Source organism: Petromyzon marinus, chromosome 13 (assembly GCF_048934315.1).
Source record: "Petromyzon marinus isolate PM22_M1 ecotype Great Lakes invasive population chromosome 13, UKy_Petmar_22M1.pri1.0, whole genome shotgun sequence".
In the NCBI taxonomy this organism is placed as follows: domain Eukaryota; kingdom Metazoa; phylum Chordata; class Hyperoartia; order Petromyzontiformes; family Petromyzontidae; genus Petromyzon; species Petromyzon marinus.
Window position 1 is genome coordinate 13,719,740 of NC_133679.1, and position 23,536 is coordinate 13,743,275.

The 23,536-nt window shown below is 46.8% G+C and overlaps 1 protein-coding gene across 3 annotated transcripts in view; it reads right to left on the minus strand.

The window, feature by feature from the left end:
* IPO11 (importin 11) overlaps positions 1-23,536 on the minus strand; it is a 92,865-nt gene that overhangs the window by 54,738 nt on the left and 14,591 nt on the right. For 2 of the 3 annotated variants that reach the window (XM_032953626.2, XM_076066886.1), the window contains exons 5-11: positions 22,133-22,336; positions 18,722-18,854; positions 16,016-16,074; positions 11,325-11,373; positions 9,890-9,960; positions 2,617-2,809; positions 2,170-2,322 (exon numbers count right to left, since the gene is read on the minus strand). In XM_032953626.2, the coding sequence (XP_032809517.1) occupies positions 2,170-2,322; positions 2,617-2,809; positions 9,890-9,960; positions 11,325-11,373; positions 16,016-16,074; positions 18,722-18,854; positions 22,133-22,336 (862 nt within the window). The remainder of the gene's footprint in view (positions 1-2,169; positions 2,323-2,616; positions 2,810-9,889; positions 9,961-11,324; positions 11,374-16,015; positions 16,075-18,721; positions 18,855-22,132; positions 22,337-23,536) is intronic. The other variant, XM_076066887.1, reaches the window with a different exon arrangement.

The window sequence follows — 23,536 nt, forward strand, 5'->3', positions numbered from 1 at the left end:
AGAAAAATCCACGAAACCATGGAGAGAGAGAACATGCAAATTCCAAATAAACAGGCGCCAGGGTCGGTATCAAATCGACGACCTCCTGCATACCAGGCAAGGGAGTTACCATGATGTAACCACGTTGGACGGCAAAGGGCATCATGACGGCTGCTTGCGCGAGTGTTTATCTTCCACAAAAAAGTCGTTAAACGTGTCGCTGTATTGCGCGCACTGCCAACTCCAATAAACATTATGCTTTATTAACGGCACAATAGGTTACGGCAAGGAATAAAATAATTTAAAAAAGCGAGCATTTAATCAATCACCGCAAGGGAGGCACGATTATTATAAACTACTATCGTGCACTGCGGACGGTTTAATTAACCACACATTCTTACGCGGAACAGGTCAGGTGATTATTAGAGAAGCTTTCAGCAAATTAGAGTGTCACACCTGTGGGGTTTATCCGAGGCAGAGGCATCGACTGTGGCTAAATATTGTTTGTAATAACGATGAAGCGACTCGAATGGAAGCTGCATCCTGGAGTTGGGCGGGGGGGGGGGGGTTCAAAGGTCAGAGCTAGCACCGCGAATGGGTACTGGGTTCGAATAGAGACAGAGGCATTTATTGTGGCTAAACGTGAAAGATTTCTAATGATGCAGCAACTCATTTACTGACTTTCCAAATCTACGTCGTGAAATTTAGTAATGTTATAAACCCCTCTAGCAGTAAAGGTGGGCCCAGTGGCTCCAGGACCAGTACACTGGTACCAGTCAGTCTGAGATTCTGGCTTGGAATCTGGGTTCTCAAGCGTAGCAGTGAGTTGATGCTTCCAGTGTGGTCACCAATGACGGCACCAAAAAACCCATAGCATTAATCTTGGTTTTTTTCACTTCAACATCATCAATTAGCCAATAATTATCCAGTTGGATGGACACGTTCAGCACGTAGATGGAATGACGAAATTAGCTCATAAGTAGGAGCTAGATGGAATGCTACACCGCAAGATCATGAGATATGTTTTTGCACTTAATTTGGCTGAACTCTAACTCTGAGAGTAAAGAACAACACTGCTCAGACTGTAACACAATTGTGGTAAAGTGCAGCATATCCCCTCTTGTGAATATGTAAATTTAAAAAAATCAGGATTTCAGAAGTAGTTCCATGATATCGACTTCTATGGCCTGTTTAGTAACACAGTACGTTGTCAAGTTGCACCCCCTGCCGCGCTCCCTCCCCCCAACCCGACACCACATTTCTGTGTTTTTATTCAACTCAGATTGGCTGATATTTTTTGGCCGACTTCGCATTCCGAGTTGAATGGAAATATATCTTCGAACGAGGCAATCGATAGCATCACAGAGGCAGCGGGAAAATCGAATCTTTGAATTTGACATTCATTTTTATCAGCAATGCGGTCTTCACCCGATTCATAATTGTTTCATTTTGGGTCAGGTCGTGCAAAACTGTTCGTGGTAAATCCTCCTCCACCCAACACAGCCAATTAATAAGTGTCACGTGAATCAGACATGCCATATTTACGATTTACCTACATGCCCAATATGAGTGAGTTACATGATCAACCCACTCACTTCAAGTGGTTATCAAGTAAATTCACTGTTATTGGCAACACAAAGAAATTGTAACGTCTAAAGTGACGACCACACCTCAGGTGGTACCGACGAGTGAAATACAGTTCCCCTCGTTAATCGCGAGGGATACGTTCTCGAGATGCTTGTGAATAGCAAATTTCAGAGATAATGATATTGGCCTATGGAAACCTATCTTTTCAATGAATTACCTTAAATAAATTCATAAATAAGCTATTAAATACATGAAAATTATCATTATACAAAAAAATGCTTATAAAGCTTTTTGAAGTGTTATCTCGTAAACACAAAGTCTGCAGATGCTTCTAAAGCATCGAGAAGTTATCTCTCTCATCTCTTTATTTCATCACTTTATCTCTCATCACTTTCTCACATCACATTCTCTCTCACTTTATCTCATCACTTTCTTCCGCTCTATCTCACGATGCAGTGTGAAGACTTCCAGATGCGATTCTCAGATATCCAAAATCGCGGAAAGGAAGTTCGTGAATAACGAGGGAATACCGCACATGGTCTGGACTCAAGGCCTACGCAACCACCACCACCACCACGTTTGTGCAGGAGCGTGAGCTCTCACCAAACCCCTCCGGGTCCTCGTCCCACATGGCCAGGTCCTCGGGCGTGAGCAGGAAGTAGTGCGAGACGAGACGGCGGCAGATCTCCGTCAGCGTCTGGTAGTTGAAGAAGGCGCTCTTCACACGGTACGCCTCCATAGTCTGCGGCTTGCTGTCTGTCGGTCACACAGCACTATGTCAGAGCTGGGCGACCCGTACCATGTTGTGTACTTGTGTAACTCTCGTGACATTCCAACGGAGATAACGCCGATGTTAAAAATTTATAACAGCAATGGCATCCGCTGGCCCAGGTCGCAGCGCAAGCCAAGGGCAGCTGTGGTGTTCCCCGTCTTTGTTGACGAAGGAAGGCCGGGGTGGAAGAGATGCACGGTGGGGGGGGGGGGGGGAGTGGGGGACATGGGGGGTGGAAGAAACATGCAAGTGGGGGGGGGGGGGTGAGAAGTCAGTACCCTCGGGGTTCTTGGATGGGCGGTACGAGTCGTTCTTGACGATCATCTTGATGAGGCTCATGCACTGCACGGTGAAGCGCTCAAACGCGGGCCGGCCCTCGGCACGTGCGAACACGGAGCCCACGGCTAGCTCGAGCGAGCGGCTCACAAACGGCACGAACGAGAACGGGTGCTGCTCAAGGAAGTCCAGTAGCTGCACACCGCACACATAAAGAACCCCCCCCCCCCATATATCCTTTAATAGACTGTTGAGGCAAATGCCGGTTAACGAGCACCTACGATGGCCGGCACGGCAGGACGGGACACGAGGGGGTGGGTGGCCAACACCGTGCCTGGCCGCCTTTGTATCCACAGCGGTGATGGTTACACACCACACCAGGTATTTAAGGGCGAGTTGACATAAACGGAGGCCCAGGATCGGTTTAGATTATTCATCACTGACGTTGGCCCTGAGTGGTTAATTGAACTTGGCTCACCAGGTATGGAGCTCAGCGAGCTAAACACTTTGCCACCGCTCCCCACAAACAACAATCGTCGTTCGCCACTAAGTGGCGGTGACGTCACCATGGCGCTTGTGCCATGCACACACACGCATGGCAAAAACACGCACGCACACGGGGAGAGGAAACGCGGGGAGCGAGGAGCCACACGGCTCGTTGCAATCGTTTTATTCGAATTTAAAGTTTGAAAGGATTGCTTTACACTTGTAGTGGTTTCTCAACCATTTTTGGCTACTGTACCCCCCTTGTTGAATTTTGTTTCAATAGAGTACCCCCTTGCATGACCCAACATGGTTCTGAGAAATAAATGTATGAATAATGAACATCAATATTGTAACCTGTTTTGTTGCCAGAAAAAAGGGGAAAAACCTATTCTCATATTTTGGTACTGGCAAAGGAGGTCCCATGATATAGATGCTCATCCCGAGCTCTCATTACTCTGATAGTGGCATTGTCTTTGGGATGTACGCCTTTTGGCATCCTCTGGTCTAACACCGTTTGAGACGAGGCTCAAAAGAAAGCTGTCTCTGGTGTGGACCAATCAGTTTCAAGGACAATGCCAATGTATTATCAGAGTATGTTTATTGTTAGCATTCTGACCACAAGTATTGTGGTTAATGCAGACATGATTCCTTGTAAAAGGTTTCAGTTTGGTGTTTTAACATCTTAACACCTGTTTTGTTGCTAGATAAAAGTGGAAAAACCTATTATCATTGTAACCAACTGTCCATTTTATGACGTATCCTAACTAGCTGGTAACTGCAAGTGAATAAAAAACATTCTACGGACGCTCTGCATGTGTGATGTAATTTGTTCACGCTCGCTGGTTACTCTTGAAAAGCACATTGCTCACGATCAATTGCTTTAGAAAGGTCTTTAACATTAAATTTTGATTTAAAGCTTTCGTGACTGCAGTAATTCATATTCTTAGTTTTTTCGGTAAAGTCACGTTGAAGAGAAACAACAAAATAACAAAATATATATAAAACAATAAAAAATTCTCACGACGTTTCGACCATAACTCAAACGGTCATCATCAGGTGTGTCGGTTTGCATAAATTTATTTTGAAAACGGCATATTTATTTATATATATAAAAAAATAACGTTTGCGTCACGCGCAACGATGGCAGTTTGCCAGGACTAGTCCATCTATTTTTTGAAAAGAGGAGGGGGGAGACGAAATTTGTTTTTATGTATGCTGTCTGAAAGGCACTGTAAGCGTGAACAATCAATCAAGAACTGAAATGATTTATCAAATCTTTCCAATGATTGCTAAGATAGAATCCATCTTCTCGGTTGAAATTGTCTCTGTGTTTGTATATGTGGATAGCCTCATGAACGAATCTCTCATGGAAGCCAGATGGCTTACAAAGAACCTCCGTCTTGGAAAAGTCAATGGCATGTGAGCCTACTGAATTAGAACAATGATCTGCTACGGCCGAGGTGTTGGTCCTACCGTGTTTAAGGTCTGCTTTATGTTCACGAATGCGGTCCGAGATATGGCGTTTGGTTTCTCCAATGTAACTACTACCACAGAGGCAACTTAGTTTGTAGACACCAGGGTATTGTATGTCCGGAATCACATCTTTTACAGACGGAACCAGATCACGGATTTTATGTAATGTGTTGAAACGGACCTGGATCTTGTGTTTATTCAAGATTTTGGAGATCTTTTTTGTGATCCCAGCAATGTAGGGTAAAGTGATGGTTTTGAAAGGCTCCTCAAGAGGGTTCTTCTTCATGGTTTGAGTGATAGCTTTGCGGATTGTATAGTCGGAGTAACCATTAGCCCTAAGAGCTTGGTGTACGTGCTTGAGTTCACTGCTTATGTGTTCCTGGTCGGATATGCATTGGGCTCTATGATACAGAGTCTTGATGAGAGAATTCTTCTGTGATGGATGGTGGTGGGAATCCGGTTTCAGATAAGCATCCGTATGGGTAGCTTTCCTGTAGACAGAGTGGCTCATTGAACCATCAGGTCTCTTTTTAATTAGGACATCCAAAAAAGGTATCTTGCCATCTATTTCGACTTCCATGGTAAATCTGATGGCTGGGTGTATGGAATTGATGTGGTCGAAGAATTTGTCTAGAGCAGGCCGGCCATGTGGCCAGATGACAAAAGTGTCATCCACGTACCTCTTCCATAAGGTTGGGCGCAGAGTGGCAGTCTGGATGGCGTCAGTCTCAAATTTCTCCATGAAAATGTTAGCTATAACTGGAGAAAGGGGGGAGCCCATTGGGGTGCCCTCAGTTTGTTTGTAGAAAGTTCCATTCCAAGTGAAGTATGTATTGGTTAAACAGTGTCTCACCAGGGGGGGTACCTCAGTGTTTAGTCCTTGATGAACCAAGTCTTCAATGATTGCAATGGTGTCAGGTACAGGAACCTTGGTGAATAAGGAAACTACATCAAAACTGACAAGCAGGTCGTCTGGGGACAGGGAAATACCCTTGATTGTTGATACCAGGTGAGTAGAATTTTGTACCGCAGAGGTGGTCTTTCCAGTGAAAGGACGCAGGATTTCAGACAAAAAACGAGCTAGTTTGTAGGTGGGGGAGCTGATAGTAGAGACTATGGGACGAAGAGGTGTATCAACTTTATGTATTTTTGGTAAGCCGTATAATCTTGGTGGCCTGGCAGCAGAAGGTTTCAACGAAAACTGTTTAGATTGATCAATTAATGCGGTTGAATCAGAAATTATTTTGTGCTTATCTGAAACCGGATTCCCACCACCATCCATCACAGAAGAATTCTCTCATCAAGACTCTGTATCATAGAGCCCAATGCATATCCGACCAGGAACACATAAGCAGTGAACTCAAGCACGTACACCAAGCTCTTAGGGCTAATGGTTACTCCGACTATACAATCCGCAAAGCTATCACTCAAACCATGAAGAAGAACCCTCTTGAGGAGCCTTTCAAAACCATCACTTTACCCTACATTGCTGGGATCACAAAAAAGATCTCCAAAATCTTGAATAAACACAAGATCCAGGTCCGTTTCAACACATTACATAAAATCCGTGATCTGGTTCCGTCTGTAAAAGATGTGATTCCGGACATACAATACCCTGGTGTCTACAAACTAAGTTGCCTCTGTGGTAGTAGTTACATTGGAGAAACCAAACGCCATATCTCGGACCGCATTCGTGAACATAAAGCAGACCTTAAACACGGTAGGACCAACACCTCGGCCGTAGCAGATCATTGTTCTAATTCAGTAGGCTCACATGCCATTGACTTTTCCAAGACGGAGGTTCTTTGTAAGCCATCTGGCTTCCATGAGAGATTCGTTCATGAGGCTATCCACATATACAAACACAGAGACAATTTCAACCGAGAAGATGGATTCTATCTTAGCAATCATTGGAAAGATTTGATAAATCATTTCAGTTCTTGATTGATTGTTCACGCTTACAGTGCCTTTCAGACAGCATACATAAAAACAAATTTCGTCTCCCCCCTCCTCTTTTCAAAAAATAGATGGACTAGTCCTGGCAAACTGCCATCGTTGCGCGTGACGCAAACGTTATTTTTTTATATATATAAATAAATATGCCGTTTTCAAAATAAATTTATGCAAACCGACACACCTGATGATGACCGTTTGAGTTATGGTCGAAACGTCGTGAGAATTTTTTATTGTTTTATATATATTTTGTTATTTTGTTGTTTCTCTTCAACGTGACTTTACCGAAAAAACTAAGAATATGTCTTTAACATTGTTCTACATTACCATATGGATTAACATTTTATCGAAGTTATTTTATATTGGCAGATTCATACATGATTATTCACCAATGACTCTCGTGTATGATATAATTTCACACATTTATAAATTACCTCACGTACCACCTGGGATATTGTCATGTACCCCCAAGGGTCCTCGTGACTTCGGTTGAGAACCACTGGTGTAGGACATCTCCACAACAAGCAATGTCACCAACGCAGTTCTGAGTGATAAGTAGTTAACTTAATTAGAGCCGTAAAAACTGCAAAACTACTCTCAGGACAACACGTGGATAATAAAGCCCACTGAGCTAGAAGCTCTCTTTCAGAGGTGACCTGGCCACACATGGTGATTGCTCATCCAAGTGGTTTATATTATGTGGGAATTCATAGCAACAGCCAAATAACCTAAACGCATGTTTCTAAAAGCGGAGGGTAAAACCGGGGGAAACCCGGAGAAAAATACATGCCACAAAAATGAGGAAAGAGAGATCACACAGACTACAAATATACAACAAGCATCGCCAGGATCCAAGATCGAACCCCATGACCTCCTGCGTGCCAGGCGAGGAAGATCACATCTCGCAAGCGCGGCGCGCCCCAGAGGCCCAAAATAAAGCACTATGTTTGTTGGGATCACATCAAGAACTGCGATCCGCAGAATGAGATAAAGAGGCGGGCGACACAGACGCGGTGACGGGACAGTGAACGCGCGGATGGAAAAACGAAAAACTTTAAAAGGGCACCAATCACAAAGGTAATCGGACGCAACAGAGCGACAATTCGCCTGAGCGGCGAAAGAGGTGCGAACACCACGAACGGACAACGGGCACCAGGCGGTCGTAACCAAAAATGCCACGTCTCCAGCGGGACCGGTTCCCCCGTCACCTGGCTGCGCTAGAGACGACGAGGTGACCTCTGTGAAAGTCAGGCCATCGGGCGGACGGTCCGAGGCTAGAATGAGCGATTCGCTGTCGTAAATCACGCTCTCTCACAATCCGAGCGGAACCCCCGTTGATTTATTCCCGTGCGGCGCAGAATTACAGCGCTCCGCGCGGACGTATGTGCCGCGTACAGAAATATTTAAATAAAAACGACAAAATAAATACGGCATTCAAAAAGACATCAATTATACGGGCGGTGGGTTATTTAATCACGTCATGGCTGCCAAATGAGACATGATGTACTTACTTATCCGTGTCTCTATGCCAAAACATGCTCGACAGCCAAGGCCATTCATTTCCTTCTCACAAGGACATGGCGAGAGAAAAAAAAAACCCACCACACTCCGGATCCGAATTAAAAATACAGAGCGACGAAGTGCATGAGGGCCTCGGAAAGAGTTTGACCTTCGAAGCAAAGGCACGCATCTTGAGGCTAATTAATGGGCCGCGGACATGCAAAATTTGTAACCTGTCACCGCCACTCCGAGCCCAGACCCCACTCCACGCTACGGGCGCATTTTCTAGCCGCGCCAATCGAAACTGCGAGTCAACGGCTCCTCAAAGGTGGCCCCAAAGTCGTTCGCACCATCTCCCACACGTATTTCGCTAATGGCACAATCTCCCACAACGTGGCATCAACCTTAATTGGGAACAAAACCGCTGACCTTTCATGTCGGCACACTCCACTTTTGTGAGCGACACTTCTCGGCGCACTATGGCGCGGCCCGAGCGATGGAATCAATTAGTGGCGTCGACGGCGGCGGAGCGCAGTTCCTACACTCGCGTGGCGAGAGGCTCGGCGGGGGAACCGCTAAGCGCAGGCGATGGCGCGGTGAGCGGGCATGTCGCCCGATTAACGGGTGCGGCCGTGACGGCAAGCAGCAGCCGTTTGAGGACACGCGCAAAGCCGAGAGGCGGAACTTGCTTATCAGTGCGCGCACACCTGCACCGCCACCCACCCAATCGCAGTTATTCCTCCGCAGACGGGATTTCAAGCATCGTATAAATACACCCACGGAGTTAATAATGCCAGTAACAAGACTCTACCGATGACAATTAATCCGCGTGGGATGCGCGGAGCGTAAAAATGTCATATCGTGCTCTCGATGATGAATTGCCTGTGGAACGGGCGCTCGGTAAACGTTTTGTTTTTACCGTTTGTGGCTGTGTACGGCTTTACGCTCCGCTGTTCTTCATTGTATTTTCACTGGAGAGATGATTGCAATTCCCAGGTGGCATGCAGAGGACACTCCGTATTGTACCGCTGCGTACAATGAACGTTAATTTGCGCACGGCACGCCTTTTTATTTTGGTTTGCCTAAATGGTGTAACAAAAAAAAACTCCCGAATGAACGACAAATCATAAATCACCCAACCAGTGGACATGCAGGATGGTTAATTTTATGAATGCAAAGTTCAATTTAATGACAAGAGTAATTATGTCTTGCCAAAATAATGAATAATTTTACATTTTTGCTCCACCATTACAAAACCAAAATGTACACACAAATTGGATGAAATGCTCGATCAACTATGTGAAAATATATTTGTATTTTACTTTAAGTCGCTTATTTGTGAGCTGCTCCACACTCATCGAGGGTCAGTGACTCAGTTGCACCATGTGACTACCGCCACGTTGTAAAGTAAACCGATGATTTTAAAAGGCAACAAAACCCCAGACAAATTCTACATCTTCAACACCGTTAACAAATGCTTTGCATTACGCGCGTTTTTGTTTTATCCGGGCCATCCCGTCCCCACAACAACCTAGATCATCGCTGTGCATGCAGACATTATAGATGCCACGCATGGCCCCAGGAAGCATGCGTCTGGTAAACTGATGGAATGGCCGACAAGAGAGCATTGAAATCGGCTCGTGCGCATGTGCAAGGTGGATCGTTGCAGCGCAGGACCGTTACAGGTGGGGAAGGCTCACAGAGGCACTTATCCAGCAGTGGATTGATCACGGCTGATCATCAACAACAAAGGGCCGCCGTTTGGCGTCATGGCTCGGGGAGGCACTTATCCAGCAGTGGATTGATCACGGCTGATCATCAACAACAAAGGGCCGCTGTTTGGGGTTCCATATGCAAACCTACCACTTTGGTGCACAGGATGACTGCTTTTTCCAGCTTCTCTCTGCACGGGTGGCCTGCTGTGATAGTTCTTACTTCAGAAGGGGAACACGGGGAGGTGGGGGGTGGGGGTGATGGTGACAGGAAAAAAAAATATAGTTAGGGTACATGACACGGCAAGCGTGGTGAGTGAGTAGGGGCGGGTGGCACGGCCCAGCGGCAGCAAGTTTGGCAATTGTTTGCAGAGGTTCGCGGTTCAAATCCAGTGGCCGCTCTGATTAACGCAGGTGTAATAACTATGTTATTTGTGTTCTGCTAGCCTCATATTTGTTGTGCTAGCTGTGCGCTGTTGATGCACGACCTTCCCATTCGGAAACCTGACCACGAACAGTTCTTTTCGGATTGTTTTATTCACGATTTATTTTGTTTGCTGTGACCAGGTGTCTATGATGTAACCGGGTCTCCACTAGCACTTGCTCTAGAGGTTTATCTGGTCTGCTCTTCCACGCTGACCAGACGTGGTAGAAGAGGTGGGCATACCCACACTATTACCCACCAAATGTAACGACCTAACATACCCATACACACTGCTGAGGTCAGCGGGGTGACAGTGCCGAACCATGCCACCGAGGCAGCTCCCTTTGTTTGACAGTTAAAAATGTGAGATCGTTATGTTTTCTCCATATATTTCTATATGCATGGAAAACCAGTGCAAACCGGTTTTAACCTTTTTTTTTGTAGCATGGTCACCGGGAAAAAAAATATTTTTTTAAGCACCCTCATTTTAACTTGTGGAGCTTTAACCAAGAGCACTGCACCCTCAGACCAGGCCGGCGGCAACCCAAGCTACAATTTGTAACCATCACGGACAAACTCTCGGCTGCCCATAGTGCAGCGCGAAGGACGAGACCACTTATCCGTGCACTTCCAACGGAAAATGCACCTCCCGCAATTGCGAGCATTTCCCACCAATTGGACCAAATGCCTCTTTTTATTTTGTTCTCTTGATTCGGCACAATGCATCATAGGTCCAAGCACAGGTGGGGGGGGCGGGTTGCTCTGAGAACACCATAGATTCGCAAAATGAAAAAAAAGGTGAGCACTTTCCCAAAATGCTGTTAGCTATATCTCACCCTGTGGGGGAAATTGTCCATCGGGATTGTGACTAACAGGCTCGAAAACGAGTCTGGTGGCATAAGCGTAATTATTGTTATCGTTTCGGCGATGCTGCCAGTGTGGCACACGTCAACCGGTAATTTATTTATCCCCGTCAGCCGGATATGTCCAAATCGACAACCTGTGAAATATTTCGGCACCTGGCACACCACATCCGGTATACCTCCATTCGTTATGGTGGAGGCCGATGCAGTTGCGTGCCACCTCTGCTCATAAGTCTACTCGTGAACCCGGAGGACATTCGGCGCAGAGCGCGCAATCAACACTTGTAACGCATACTCACGGCAGTTGAGGTACTGCTGCATCCTCTCAAACACGGCGTTCAGAAAGGCCTGGCCAAATGAGAGAAACGGACACACATCGGCGCGTCCGTCACAGTGACCAAGAGCGCGTGCTGAAGGACACACCGAGCCCAGCGTGACCCAGGGGGGGCTGTGCCAGCTGAAAATCTGCCCAGACTGCTACCAGAGGGAAGGCAAAGGATGTGCAGTGACCGGCACAGCCTGGTATCAACTTAAGCAGCTTTCCCTCTTGCCAACGGCAGGGATCCCACGTTCAGTGCTTTTGTGAAATATGGCAGAAGAAGAAATTGTACGGGGTAAAAAAAAAAAATAATACAGATTCAACCTATTTATTCACAAGCCAAGTATCAATCAATTAACTACTCCGTCAAATAACATTAGCTGTAATTCTTGCGATATATCTGTCGATTTGTGCGGTATAAGATAGGAATGCTATTTGTGCAGCAATGGATTGATCATGGTTGATGATGAATATTGCACAGGGGGAAACCACAGTGGCGAGATCTTATCTCCATCGCCTGGTATACAGGGGTCGTGGGTTCGATCCCGACCCTGATGTCTGTATATTTGGAGTTTGCGTGTTCCCCCCCGTGGTTGCGTCGCTTTTTCTCCAGGTCCTCCGGTTTTTCCCTCCACATTTAGAATCAACATGCGTTCACGGGTATTTGGCAGATATACATTTCCACATGATACGCCACTTCGTTCAGCTATCATTTGTGGCCAGGTCGCTTCTGAAAAAGATCTATACAGCTCAGTCGGGCCTTACTTGGTAAAATAAAAAAAAATGTTTAAGTGCACTGGACCGCTTTAAACCCCCGTGACCCCCATTTGATTCCCGACCGTAACTAACATCGGTGTGTGCTTGGGCACCCCCGCCAAACTTCACTGAACCTGCACTTGCCAGTGTGGTGAAGTAAGGTCAGACAACTACAATAACTGATGTGGCATATGGGAGGCATTCTTCATCCTAGTCGTTTGAGCCAAATCGGAAAAACCTTATTGATGTAAAGATCGCAAATACAACTTTTAATAACATGTTAATTACTTATGAGTGTTGACGTTATGCGTATAGAAAGTTAAAAGTCTAAATATTTTGGGTAATTGGCCCTATTCAGGAAAGTAAGTGAGACAATATATTTACAAAGTCATAATTTTCTATTAATCTATAATTTATTATATAAATTCCAAGAAGCAACAACGTTTTATCTTATATTTACACAGTGCTGTACCACTTTGCTTTCTATAAATAAACAAATCATTATTTGGCACATGAAGACAAATGCTCATCAATGGAAATGGCCAAAACATCCCAGAGACTCTCCTGCGTAAACGAAGGGCATTATTAAATTACGCCACTTGTTACCAATCACCCGGAATGCACCCAATTATTTCGTCACACCTCGGAAGTTAAGCAGAGTTGAGCCTGGATAGTGGTGGGGACCGTTGACCACCCAGGCAGGAGAGATCATCATAGGTGTCTGCCGAGCTATACGGTGGGCAGCGGAGGGCAAGAGCGGCAAATTCTCTTGGTGTGCAATACAATTCTATGCTCCCACGTCTATGCTCACCTTCGCCATGCCACACTCATCAGCTCTGGGTGAAACATGCTTAAACAAATCCCCTACGGCCCACACCGCGTGATCAGACCCTCGTTTGGCAGTAGACTGAGTGTAGGATTGTGCGTGCACATTATAACAAGCCGCCGCAGAGATTGGCGCACCGGCCGTGTTGGTGGGACACACGCACGCCCGCCAGCCAGCGGCGCACGAGACGCTAACACGGTCTGACAAGTCGTCAACCCAAGGTCCGAGACGTGGCCTAGGGTCGGAGGTCACGAGCCTGCTGGCAGCCAAGCCACTCGCGCTTCGATGGATTCACGCAGAGGTTAGGGGAGGTGCGAGGGGTGGAAGTGGGAAAGGGGGTGGAGGATGGTGGAGGACGGTGGGGGGTTAGGGTGGGAGTTGGGGTGGGGGGGGACGCAAGCACTGGGCAAGCACGTGCTGCCCCTTTGTCTCTTCAAACAGCATTCACTCAGTCATACTCCATAATTGCCATGGGATACATGTGTTTTTAAGTTATTAGACATCCCCTTTACTGCTAAAAACATTAATTCAGGGGAAAAAAATATTAATTCGAGGGAAAAAAATATAGCGTTGTACCTGCAGGCGCTATGAGTACCACAATCGTAGCCCAAATTTGTGCAAAAAAAAAGGAAAACTCCAAAGTTGTTGACTCCAGCCAGCAGGAGAGAATGCATTCTACTTCCACGGCTTGCGATGATGTTCCACGCACAGAACATTAACAACAATGTTTGGGGGGAGAGGGTGCAAATATTTTTTTAAATACTCCACATCACTTTTTGTTATTGCGGTTGTAATTGACAAGAGTGCATTGGTAGGAGAAAAAAAACGGCAACACCAAATTGGCTGTAGTACATCTCTTGCACACTCAACCAGATGGGAGCTAAGCCTGTGATCATACACATCGGCCACTTGTTTAAATTATCGCGACCCGACGTTAAAATGCTCAGATAAAAGCTGTGACAATGACACCAGTGGCAGCAGCAGCAGCAGCACGTGCAGGGCAGGTGCGCGTTAATTATTTTCGCGGTTTAAGAGGCAGTCAGGTCGCTGGGGGGGGGGGGTCTACTTTAACACCAAATACAGCGAGCTAATGGCTCGTTGGGTTTCCAATCCTCCCCACCATAAGCTCACACGATGCCGAAGACACTTGTAAAAGTGCACAACTATGACTGCCAAGCAACTTGTGTTACAGGGTGACACGGTGGCAAGATGTTAACTACCTCACCAGGTATACAGGAGGTTGTGGGTTCAACCCCCACCCTGATGCCTGTATTTTTGAACTTTGCATGTTCTGCCAGTGGTCGCGTGGATTTTTCTCCGGGTCCTCCGGTTTTTCCCTCCACATTTATAGACATGCGTTTAGAGTATTGGCTGATATAAATTTCCATGTGATCAGCCACTTTGTTCAGCTATTATTTGTGACCAGGTCACTTCTGAAAACAGCTATACAGCTCAGTGGGCCTTACCTGGTAAAATAAAAAATATATTTATATAGTTTAATAATATTTTGTGGTTTCTGAAAGATCACTGTTATAATTCAGTAGGCTCACATGACATTGACTTCTCCAAGACAGAGGTTCTTTGCAAGCCATCTGGCTACCATGAGACATTTGTTCATGAGGCTATCCACATATACAAACAGAGACAATTTCAACTGAGAAGATGGATTCTGGCTTAGCAATCATCGGAAGGATTTGATAAACAATTTCGGGTCGTAATTGATTGTTCACGCTTACGGTGGCTTTCAGACCGCATCCATTATTTTCGTCTCCCCCCTCCTCTTTTCCGAACATAGATGGACTCGTCCATCTGAATAACTGCCAAATCGCTCTCCGTGGTGCTAACGTTAAAAAAACGCCACTTTTTTCAAATTTTCTTGCTGTGGTTTTCACACCTGATGATGATTGCTTGTGTTGCTGTCGAAACGTGGTGAGAATTTTATTGTTTAATATTTGTATTATTTTATTGTTTCCCTTCTACGTGACTTTACCGAAAGAACCAAGAATATGAATCCCTGCAGTCACGAAAGCTTTAAATCAAAAAATGAAAAACGAAGGTAATGAAAACCAATTAAATGGATATATCAATACGTTACGTAACCTAAGAAAAATATATAGCAAGAACATATATTGCTTATTCTCCTAAAACTTTTGCTGAACTATAAACGGGCGCTAACTAGTTGGACTCCAATTTGCGCAGGCGTTACAAAACATCATTACAAATTTGCCAAGATTCCGCTCTCTTGCACCGCTTGTCTTATCAACGGCCGCTAATTGGCCTAATTCCCATCCGTGTCCTTTCCCCGCTCTGCATTCGTAGTAGAAGCTGCAATTACGGGCTCGACTCAGCTTCTTCGCCGGCCAAATCGCACAGCTACTGCCGCTAATTGGCCGCATTCCGATTTGCACTCGCGCGTACGAAGAAAACGGATCCTCTAATTGGCTAGACTCCGGTGGTGGTGGTGGTGATTGGTAGTATTGCAAATGGGCCGCCTGTACCAGTGTACATCCGTGAGCTTGTATATGCAGTGGTTGGAGCAGTAGTGTAACGCTTGGCGCGATACACTACGAACCCAGAGACCTGAGTTCGATTTACGCTCACGGCCACCGACACCAGTGGCGATTACCTGAATCAGTCCTGGTGATTAGCAGATACTAAAATGAGTGCTCAATTGAGTACCTGCTGCCATGTATAAACATCACCATGAGGGAAACAAAGGCGGCCGGGTGAGGTGCTGGCCATCTACCTCCTCATGTGCCGTTTCAGCCCTAATCGGTGTTTGCTAATGGCACTTACCCCAACCACCTGTGTAGGCTACCCAGGGAATCCAAGATTTTTTGTGCCTGACAGTCATCTCAGCCAGTTAATCCATCAACACCTCGGTCTGTCATCTGGCATGCTCTTCCCAGTAATCCTTTGACACTTTACGGAGCCTCAAAGCACACCTAGCCTGGCACAAGAGCTGTCTTGGGGTGCTGTTATTGTTGTGTGTGCTTGTGTGTGACGGGGGCAGCACAAGGGGCATGGGGCGGCAGAGGAGAGAGGGAACGGGGGGAAAGAGAAGAGAGACAGAAATATTTGCATCTTACCATGACCTCTGCGTGCCCATGTGGCTCCGCAAAGCCGTGCACCGTCAGCTTCCTCAGCACTGTGGGAGGGTCGGGAGTGGGGGTGGAGGGGGGATAATGAAATGAAATGTCAACTCGTGCGATGGCTGGGAGGCCACGGGAACTCACGGAGGCTTCGACAGTTGACACAGGAGTGGAGGCTTGCGGGGCCATGTGGGGGCGTGTTTTGTAGGAGTGGTGCAAGGCGGTGGTGTTGGTTGAGATGGTGGCACAGTAGGGGGTACAACTGGTACATCAACCGGTCATCTCAGTCAGCCAAGCCATGGCACCTGGGGGTCCGTCCCGAGACCTCCTGTCAGCAAGCCTTCGACACTTCACGTGGCCTCAAAGTGCACCTGGCCTGGCACAGGCCCCGTGGATGGCGGCTATTGCTATTGGTGGGAAGCGGTAGTGCGGCGGTAGTGCAGTGGTTAACAGGCTGCGCAACAAACTTGGCACCCCAAGTTCGGTTCCAACTCACGGCCAATGCCAGTGAAAATTATCTGAATCAGTCCTGGGTCTCCCCTGAATATACTCAGCCACAAACGAGTACCCGGTCCAGTGTGTAAAGATCACCACTGGGGAGATAAATGCGGCCAGGCATTGTGCTGGCCACCGTCCCGTGTGCTGTGCCAGCCTTCATAGGTGCTCATTAACAGCATTTGCCCCAAGAGTCTGTGAAGGCTATACGGGGGAACTTTGTCTTTGGTGGTGGTGGTGGAGACTCAGATGAGATTGATTAATTCACTGTAGGAGCTGTCACAACAAGGTGTCAATTTATTTACTTTGCATTCTAACCAATTAGACCACGAGGGTCCAGGGAAGCTGCTAAACTAGGACGGCTAAAAAAATATACAGGCCAAGGTGATAACAGTGAATGAAATCCAAATGTTGCAATGTACACAGATAAGTGAAATGTTGACGACGTGAAGGAACCGCAGCCAAAGGAGAAAATGCACCCACAGAGAACCACCCGTGGAGATGGAGCAATAAAAATCGGGATAGAGTGTTTCCTCCTTGCACGTGTGGGTTTTCTTGGGGGGGGGGGGGGGGGCTCGAGTTTTCTCCCACATAACAGGTCCCTGCAGGGTGGGCTGGTAGGAACATTGGAATTTTGCGCAATTTAATTTTTACACCCCAACAGCACGAGATTTCACTTCGTTAAAGTATTGTAAGGGGACGGACGAACGGACACATTAATCTATCGCAGGCTGGTACACTCAGTTTACAACTTCGTTCCTACCAGTATAAGTGCTCATGTATTGGCTCATAACTCCTTAATATGTATAAATGGAGGACTGTAGACCTTGGGAAATTGTTGTTGGCGACGACGCATTGCGTGGCTGCCTTCCTGCTTGTCGGTGGTTCCTCGTGTCCCAAAGAAAGTGAATACTGTGTGGTGCGTCCAAAGGTGAAATTATTATTAATTCCACTGATGATAATGAATACAACCCCGATGCCGTTGTGAGCATGTGTGTTCACTATGATGATCTTCATGATGATGATGATACCGTGGTTCGTCAATTATGAAGATGGCCGAGTCAGTGTGTGTGCTATTACATGCCACTGGAAGAATTCATTCACGTACACCACAAGAGTCAACAACCTATACATACCCTTGGTTGTTGACATATTAGTACTACAGTAACTGCCATATATCTGTCTAATGCTTCAATATTCTGTGACCTTGTTTTGTAATTTGCTGTGTTCAATCTGGAGATTAAACTGCACGAGTCGATTTGTGCTGCAGAGAATTACTTTTGTGTAATATTTCCAATTTCTCGTGTGACAACAGTTCTTTTGTGGTCCTATTTTTATTTGTTTTGCCACGGTCGTATCGGTAAACCAGGTCAACTCTTGCAAACGAGCCTCATCTCAGGGTGTCTTGAGTCCTCACCGAGTTCACGAAAAAAAATCCTAATTGAAACGTTTGAACCACAACCCAACGACCGCAACTCAGCCTTCCGCGGCTCAACATTCGTACGCAGAAAGGACCGAGCGATCGCGAACCAGAAATCACACAAACTACAGAAGCACCTGCATCGTCAACCACAAATCTAATGGCAAAATCAACAACCACTGGTGTGTAAACACGGACAAGCCGCAGGCTTGCATCGACGTACACAGACTATATCATTGTCATCGTTGTCATCGTTGTCATCGTCGTAATCGTCGTAATCGTCGTCATCATCATCGCCGTCCACCGCAGCGTATACAAAATTCTTTGGCACATGTCATGAGGGGTACTGCAAGATCCAACCATGTCCGTCCAGTGCTCGCTGAGCTGCATTGGCTTCCGATTGCCGAACAAATAAATTATAAGGTGGCACTCATTATACACAAAGTACTTGCCACAAATGAACCACAATACCTTGCTAATTTCGTCAAGGAACATAAACCATCACGTGAACTCTGGTCATCGTTGCAGCGGCTTTTGGCTAACCATCGAACAAAGACGGTCAGATCACGCGTTTTCAGATGTGCGTCTGGGGCCATCTGCAACACTCTTCCTTCAGATATTAGGAAGCCACTGGAGCTATGCGTTTTTAAATCTAGATTGAAAACTTATTTCTTTAGAACTGCTATTTGTGTTTAGTTTGTTGTCCTTCCCCAGCACCTCCGATTAGCACGGTTGGCTACATACGGTGCAAAAGAAATTCAACATACATATATACAAGAGCGACAAACCTTTGAGCGAGAGGAGCGTGCGCTCGAGGGAGTGAGCGGTGGCGTCCTGGTCGCTGGCTGCCACCTGCTGCAGGAAGGACTCGGTGTAGTGAGTCCACAGCGAGCAGCAGAAGCCGTAGATGCCGGACGCCAACTACGCCCAGCGGAGAGGAACCGAGGGAGCGATGTTAGAAACAGCAGCGATTGCAGCAGCAGTAGGAGTCATTACAGCAGTAGCACCAGCTTTAATAGACCAGCACCACCAGCTTCAATAGAGCAGCAGCAACAACAACAGTCGAAATTCACCACTAAGTGGCGGTGGTGCCAACACTGCCCTTGTGCCAGGCCGGGTGCATTTCGAGGCCGCGTGAAGTGTCGAAGGCTCGCTGACAGGTCACAGGACAGACCCAGGTGCCATGGGTTTAGCGACTGAGATGACTAGCAGATGAACCACCTGCGCCCCCGACTGTGCCAACTTGCTGCATTTTAGCCGCCCGGCGCTCTGCTCGTCGTTGCGAGTGTCGCTCCTCTGCCCTCTACTGTTGTTGGAGGGCGACTTTCTCCAGTTTTAATACATCAACAGCAGCTATTTCAGCAGCAGCTGTTAGATAGAGCAGCAGCAACACCTCCGATCAGCACGGTTGGCTACGTACGGTGCAAAAGAAGTTCAACGTACATAAATACAACAGCAGAAGTGACAACAGCTCTTACAGTGATAAGAGTAGCACCTATAATATGAAGATTGTAATTTTGTCTTTTATTGTTATTTTTAAGATAGCCAATGCTGTATTTCAAGATACATCTCCACGGTGGTGGTCATCTTGGATGCGTTCACTCCTTTTGCTACAATTCCATTACCAGCTATTTTTATTTTACCAGGTAAGACCCACTGAACTATTCTAGCTCTTTAACAGCAGCAACCTAGCTACTAATTATTGCTCAGCAAAAAGCGGCTTATCATGTGGAAATTTAGGGCAGAGTGTGGAGGGAAAAAACCGAAGGGCCTGGAGAAAAATCCACGCGACCACAGAGAACCTGCAAACTCCAAATATACAGGCCTCAGGGTCGAGATTGAACCCACACGATCCTGCATACAAGGCAGGGTAGTTCACATATTGCCACCTTGACAAACGACGTACAAACTGACCCTTACGCGATTGGCACACGCGCAAATCTTGAGGCGCACATCGCGAGCCCAATTAACAAATTGACGACGATTAATCGAATGCTTAGTTGCACCGCCTATGTTTCACAAGGAAGCGGTGAAGTCATAAATGAGACTCGAGGTTGACTTTTTTTTTACTTTAATTCTTATGTTTTATAGTATATATTGTTTGTCGCTTAATTGTGATTCTCAGATATGTCATTGTTAGTTTTAATATGAGGTTAGTAACACTTATTCTGTGCTCTCCAGTTGCCGGGGTGAAAAGTGGGCTCGGTTTTGCCCAAACCTTGGCCAGATGGCGAATTTTTTTTTTTTACAAATGAATGAGAGAAAAAAACAGAGGCGGTGATTCTTTTGGTATGACGACGACAATGCTGATGAAGGTAAGAGACGCGTTGGCTCGCACCAACATAGGCTGCAGCACGAGCTGACGAGCCGTGCTTAGGCGTGGTGATTAACCATAACGAGTGGCTCGCACGCGCACACACAAAGGTTGCTAGTGTGCCACGTCAATGCCCCACGTGCACGTGGCGCGCAGGGGTCGCGGTGTCGGGGGGGAAAAAAACGACCGCCTTTTTTTGTTTTTGCCATTTAATTAGCTCAGCCCACACACACTCTCTTCTAAGGCATGTGTACGCGTGTGTGTGTGTGGGCAGCCACTTAGCAAAATGAAAATTAATAAATAAATTGCTCACTATTGGCACCACGCAGAACACCGTGACACGTGTGTACTAAAACGTGGATGGATTCGTACAAACAAAAGGTCAACGCTATCATAAAAGGGCCCGCGGTCAAAAAGTAACGTGGCTACTTTCGTAATATGCAATACAGCAGAATTTATAATATTACCTCTAAATGGATCATTAACAGTTTCAATGTATAGTGTAAACAAGGATTATCCATTGACATAAGTGGAGTTCAAGGTACTGTAAAGGCAGTAGCTGAACATGACAGCACCAAAATATGTTCAGGCCATGTTTATAACACAAGGACAGACATACGACAAAGGTTCCCCATATAGCCTTAACAGACTATTGGGGCAAGTGCTGTTAGTGAGCACCTAGGGTGGGGTGTGGCAGGCACCTTCGTCTCTCCAAGCACTGATGTTCACATATTGCAGCAGGTAATTTATATAAGGCCGAGCCAACCTAGGGGTAGACCCTCAACCGATTCATATTTGCCACTGTTATTGGCCTTGAGAGAGAATCGCCAGGTTTGTAGCGCAGTGCGCCAACCACCGCAGAATCTCTCCACGTAACAAAGACACACACACGTCCACACTGACACACACACACACACAGCAATCGCTACATTGAACCGGCGACATTAATCATGCAAAGATCAGCAATAAGAGTGGCAGCGGGAGCTCTCTCAAGGGGAAGAAGCGCTTACGAGAGCAGGACCCGGCTTTGAGCCTGCAGGCTTCGCATAAAGGGCAGCGTGGAGTGCCCGAGGAAAAAAGTCTGCGTGTGTGTCCGATCTATAACAGCGATGTAAGCGAACCTGCAAAAAGACTACAGGACCTTGCGATGAAACAAAGGGTTTAAAAAAAGATAATACAATTGCAATCAGTAGGAATGACATTGATTCACCGTTGCCCGTCCCAATGAATTTATCAATCGTCCAATTATGGGAGGGTCACGATTCGCGTTAAGAACCTATTATTTATTAACTCTTTAGTGCTGGAGCGGTGGCACAGGGGGTTAGCGCGATGCTTGAGGAACCGGGCCACCTCAGTTTGATTCCTGGCCATGAAATAGAGCATAGTTCACTAGGCCCTTCCTGCTGAAAAAAATAATAATTTCACATACGACCCAGTCTTGGGGTCCCCCCCCCACCCTCACCGTTCCTCCCCCACCCCCCCTGCAGCCTTCACCAACCCAGCGTGGTGAAATATGGTCAAAGTACCCCCTCCTTGGATCGTGGATTAAAGGCTATAAATTGGTTACAAACTGTTGAATAATCTATTTTGTATCGTCCCTCTTTATAAATTATTTCATTAATCTGGTGACAGCCTATTGGAAATCGAACAGGTCTTGGAATACGAGTGCGTCCACGTCTTGCGACGCTCGTATGGCAGCAAGTTCAGATAACGCGAATGCTCTCGCAAGAGGTCACACGTTTGGCACAACGGTCCTTCGCTGACCGTGCGTGACGAGCGAATGACGTCTCGATATGAGGTTCGCCGCGATGACGATCGGTGAGTAAAGAAGGGGGGGGGGGGGGACCGTAGGGCGGGCGGGGGGGGGGGGGGGGGGGCGGCTCACCTCCTGGAAGAGACGGCGATCGGCGGCCAGGCGCTTGGAGGCGAGCACCTTGGTGACGTGGTAGAAAGTGAGCAGCGCACGGTGCTGGGGCAGCATGGCCTGTGTGCGCACGCCCTCCAGCAGCACAGGGATGAGCTCGGGCCACTGGCGTGGGCAGTCCAGCCGCGCCACCTTGGCAATCAGCACCGCGATCTGCGTCGCCACCTGAGCGCCGGCGTATAGATCCGTTTCGCATATTTAGCTACGGAAATATTCGATGACGAATGCATTTCCCGCGTTCAAAGTCAACGCGATTTCTCGCTAAAATTTGCATTGAGGCCTTGGTGCTCATTTATTATTTATGACCCGGGCCCAGCGGTGGGAATTCCACATTGCGATGGTGGGGGCGAGTCTTGATTAAGGAGGACAACCACTGTTGACTTCCCCACAAAGCGGTACCCATTTTATTGACTCCGGAAGGATGATTTGAAATCAGAAACTTTCCCGTTGCAGGCCCCTTGCTCTACCGCTGAGCCACCTGGCCTTATTTCCTGGGTAAACAAATGTAATATTAAATAATAATAAACACCAGCACCAATGTAAGTACCAATAATACAAACAAGCCACAACGATGATCATCACAGCAACAACCACCACCGCAGCCATAGCCGTCACGAGCAGCATCAGCTGCCACTGCCACCACTCTCACCCCCACCACCAATGCTGCTGCCATCACGGGCGCCAAACACGGGCCACGGGCAACAGACTTGCTCGACGGAAAAAAGGCTCGAAATAGATATTTCTGTTTAATTGTAAATGATTTGAAGCAACAGCTAATAGAGCACCATATAATGAACTAATGCTCAGCTGTAGTTCACCAATTATCCGCCCTGCCCCCTACACCCCCCACTGCTCCTCTCTGGAAATTCTAAATTGAATTGTCACGATTCGGGGTCAACACATTATTTCAGAATTGAACCCATTACATGCAACGTATAAGAAAAAAAAAACATGCTTATTAAACATATGATTCAACGCATGTATGGAGAGCTCAAGAATCAATGTTAATCAATGTGCCGATAACACCATTATATATCTTAACAATTGGAAATATGAACGTTTGTGAAATAACAGGGGATTATACTTTCATGTCGCCCATCTTTTCACGGCGGTAACCAACATGGGCGCGGAATGCAGCGTGCGCCCGCGATAGCCGGGTCACGGAGGACATAAGCAATTCGTAAAACGCGTGAATAGCTATCGGTCTCCTAGGAGGACTCCCCCCCCAATGCTAATCAACCCCCGGGAGTTACTGGGGAGACGAGACCGTATTGAAATTGCAGAAATGTATCAAGGGACGCGGCCAATTACCATTAGAATGTGGCGAGGCTGCTCTCCGACACGCCGAGCGTGTTTAGCCAGATG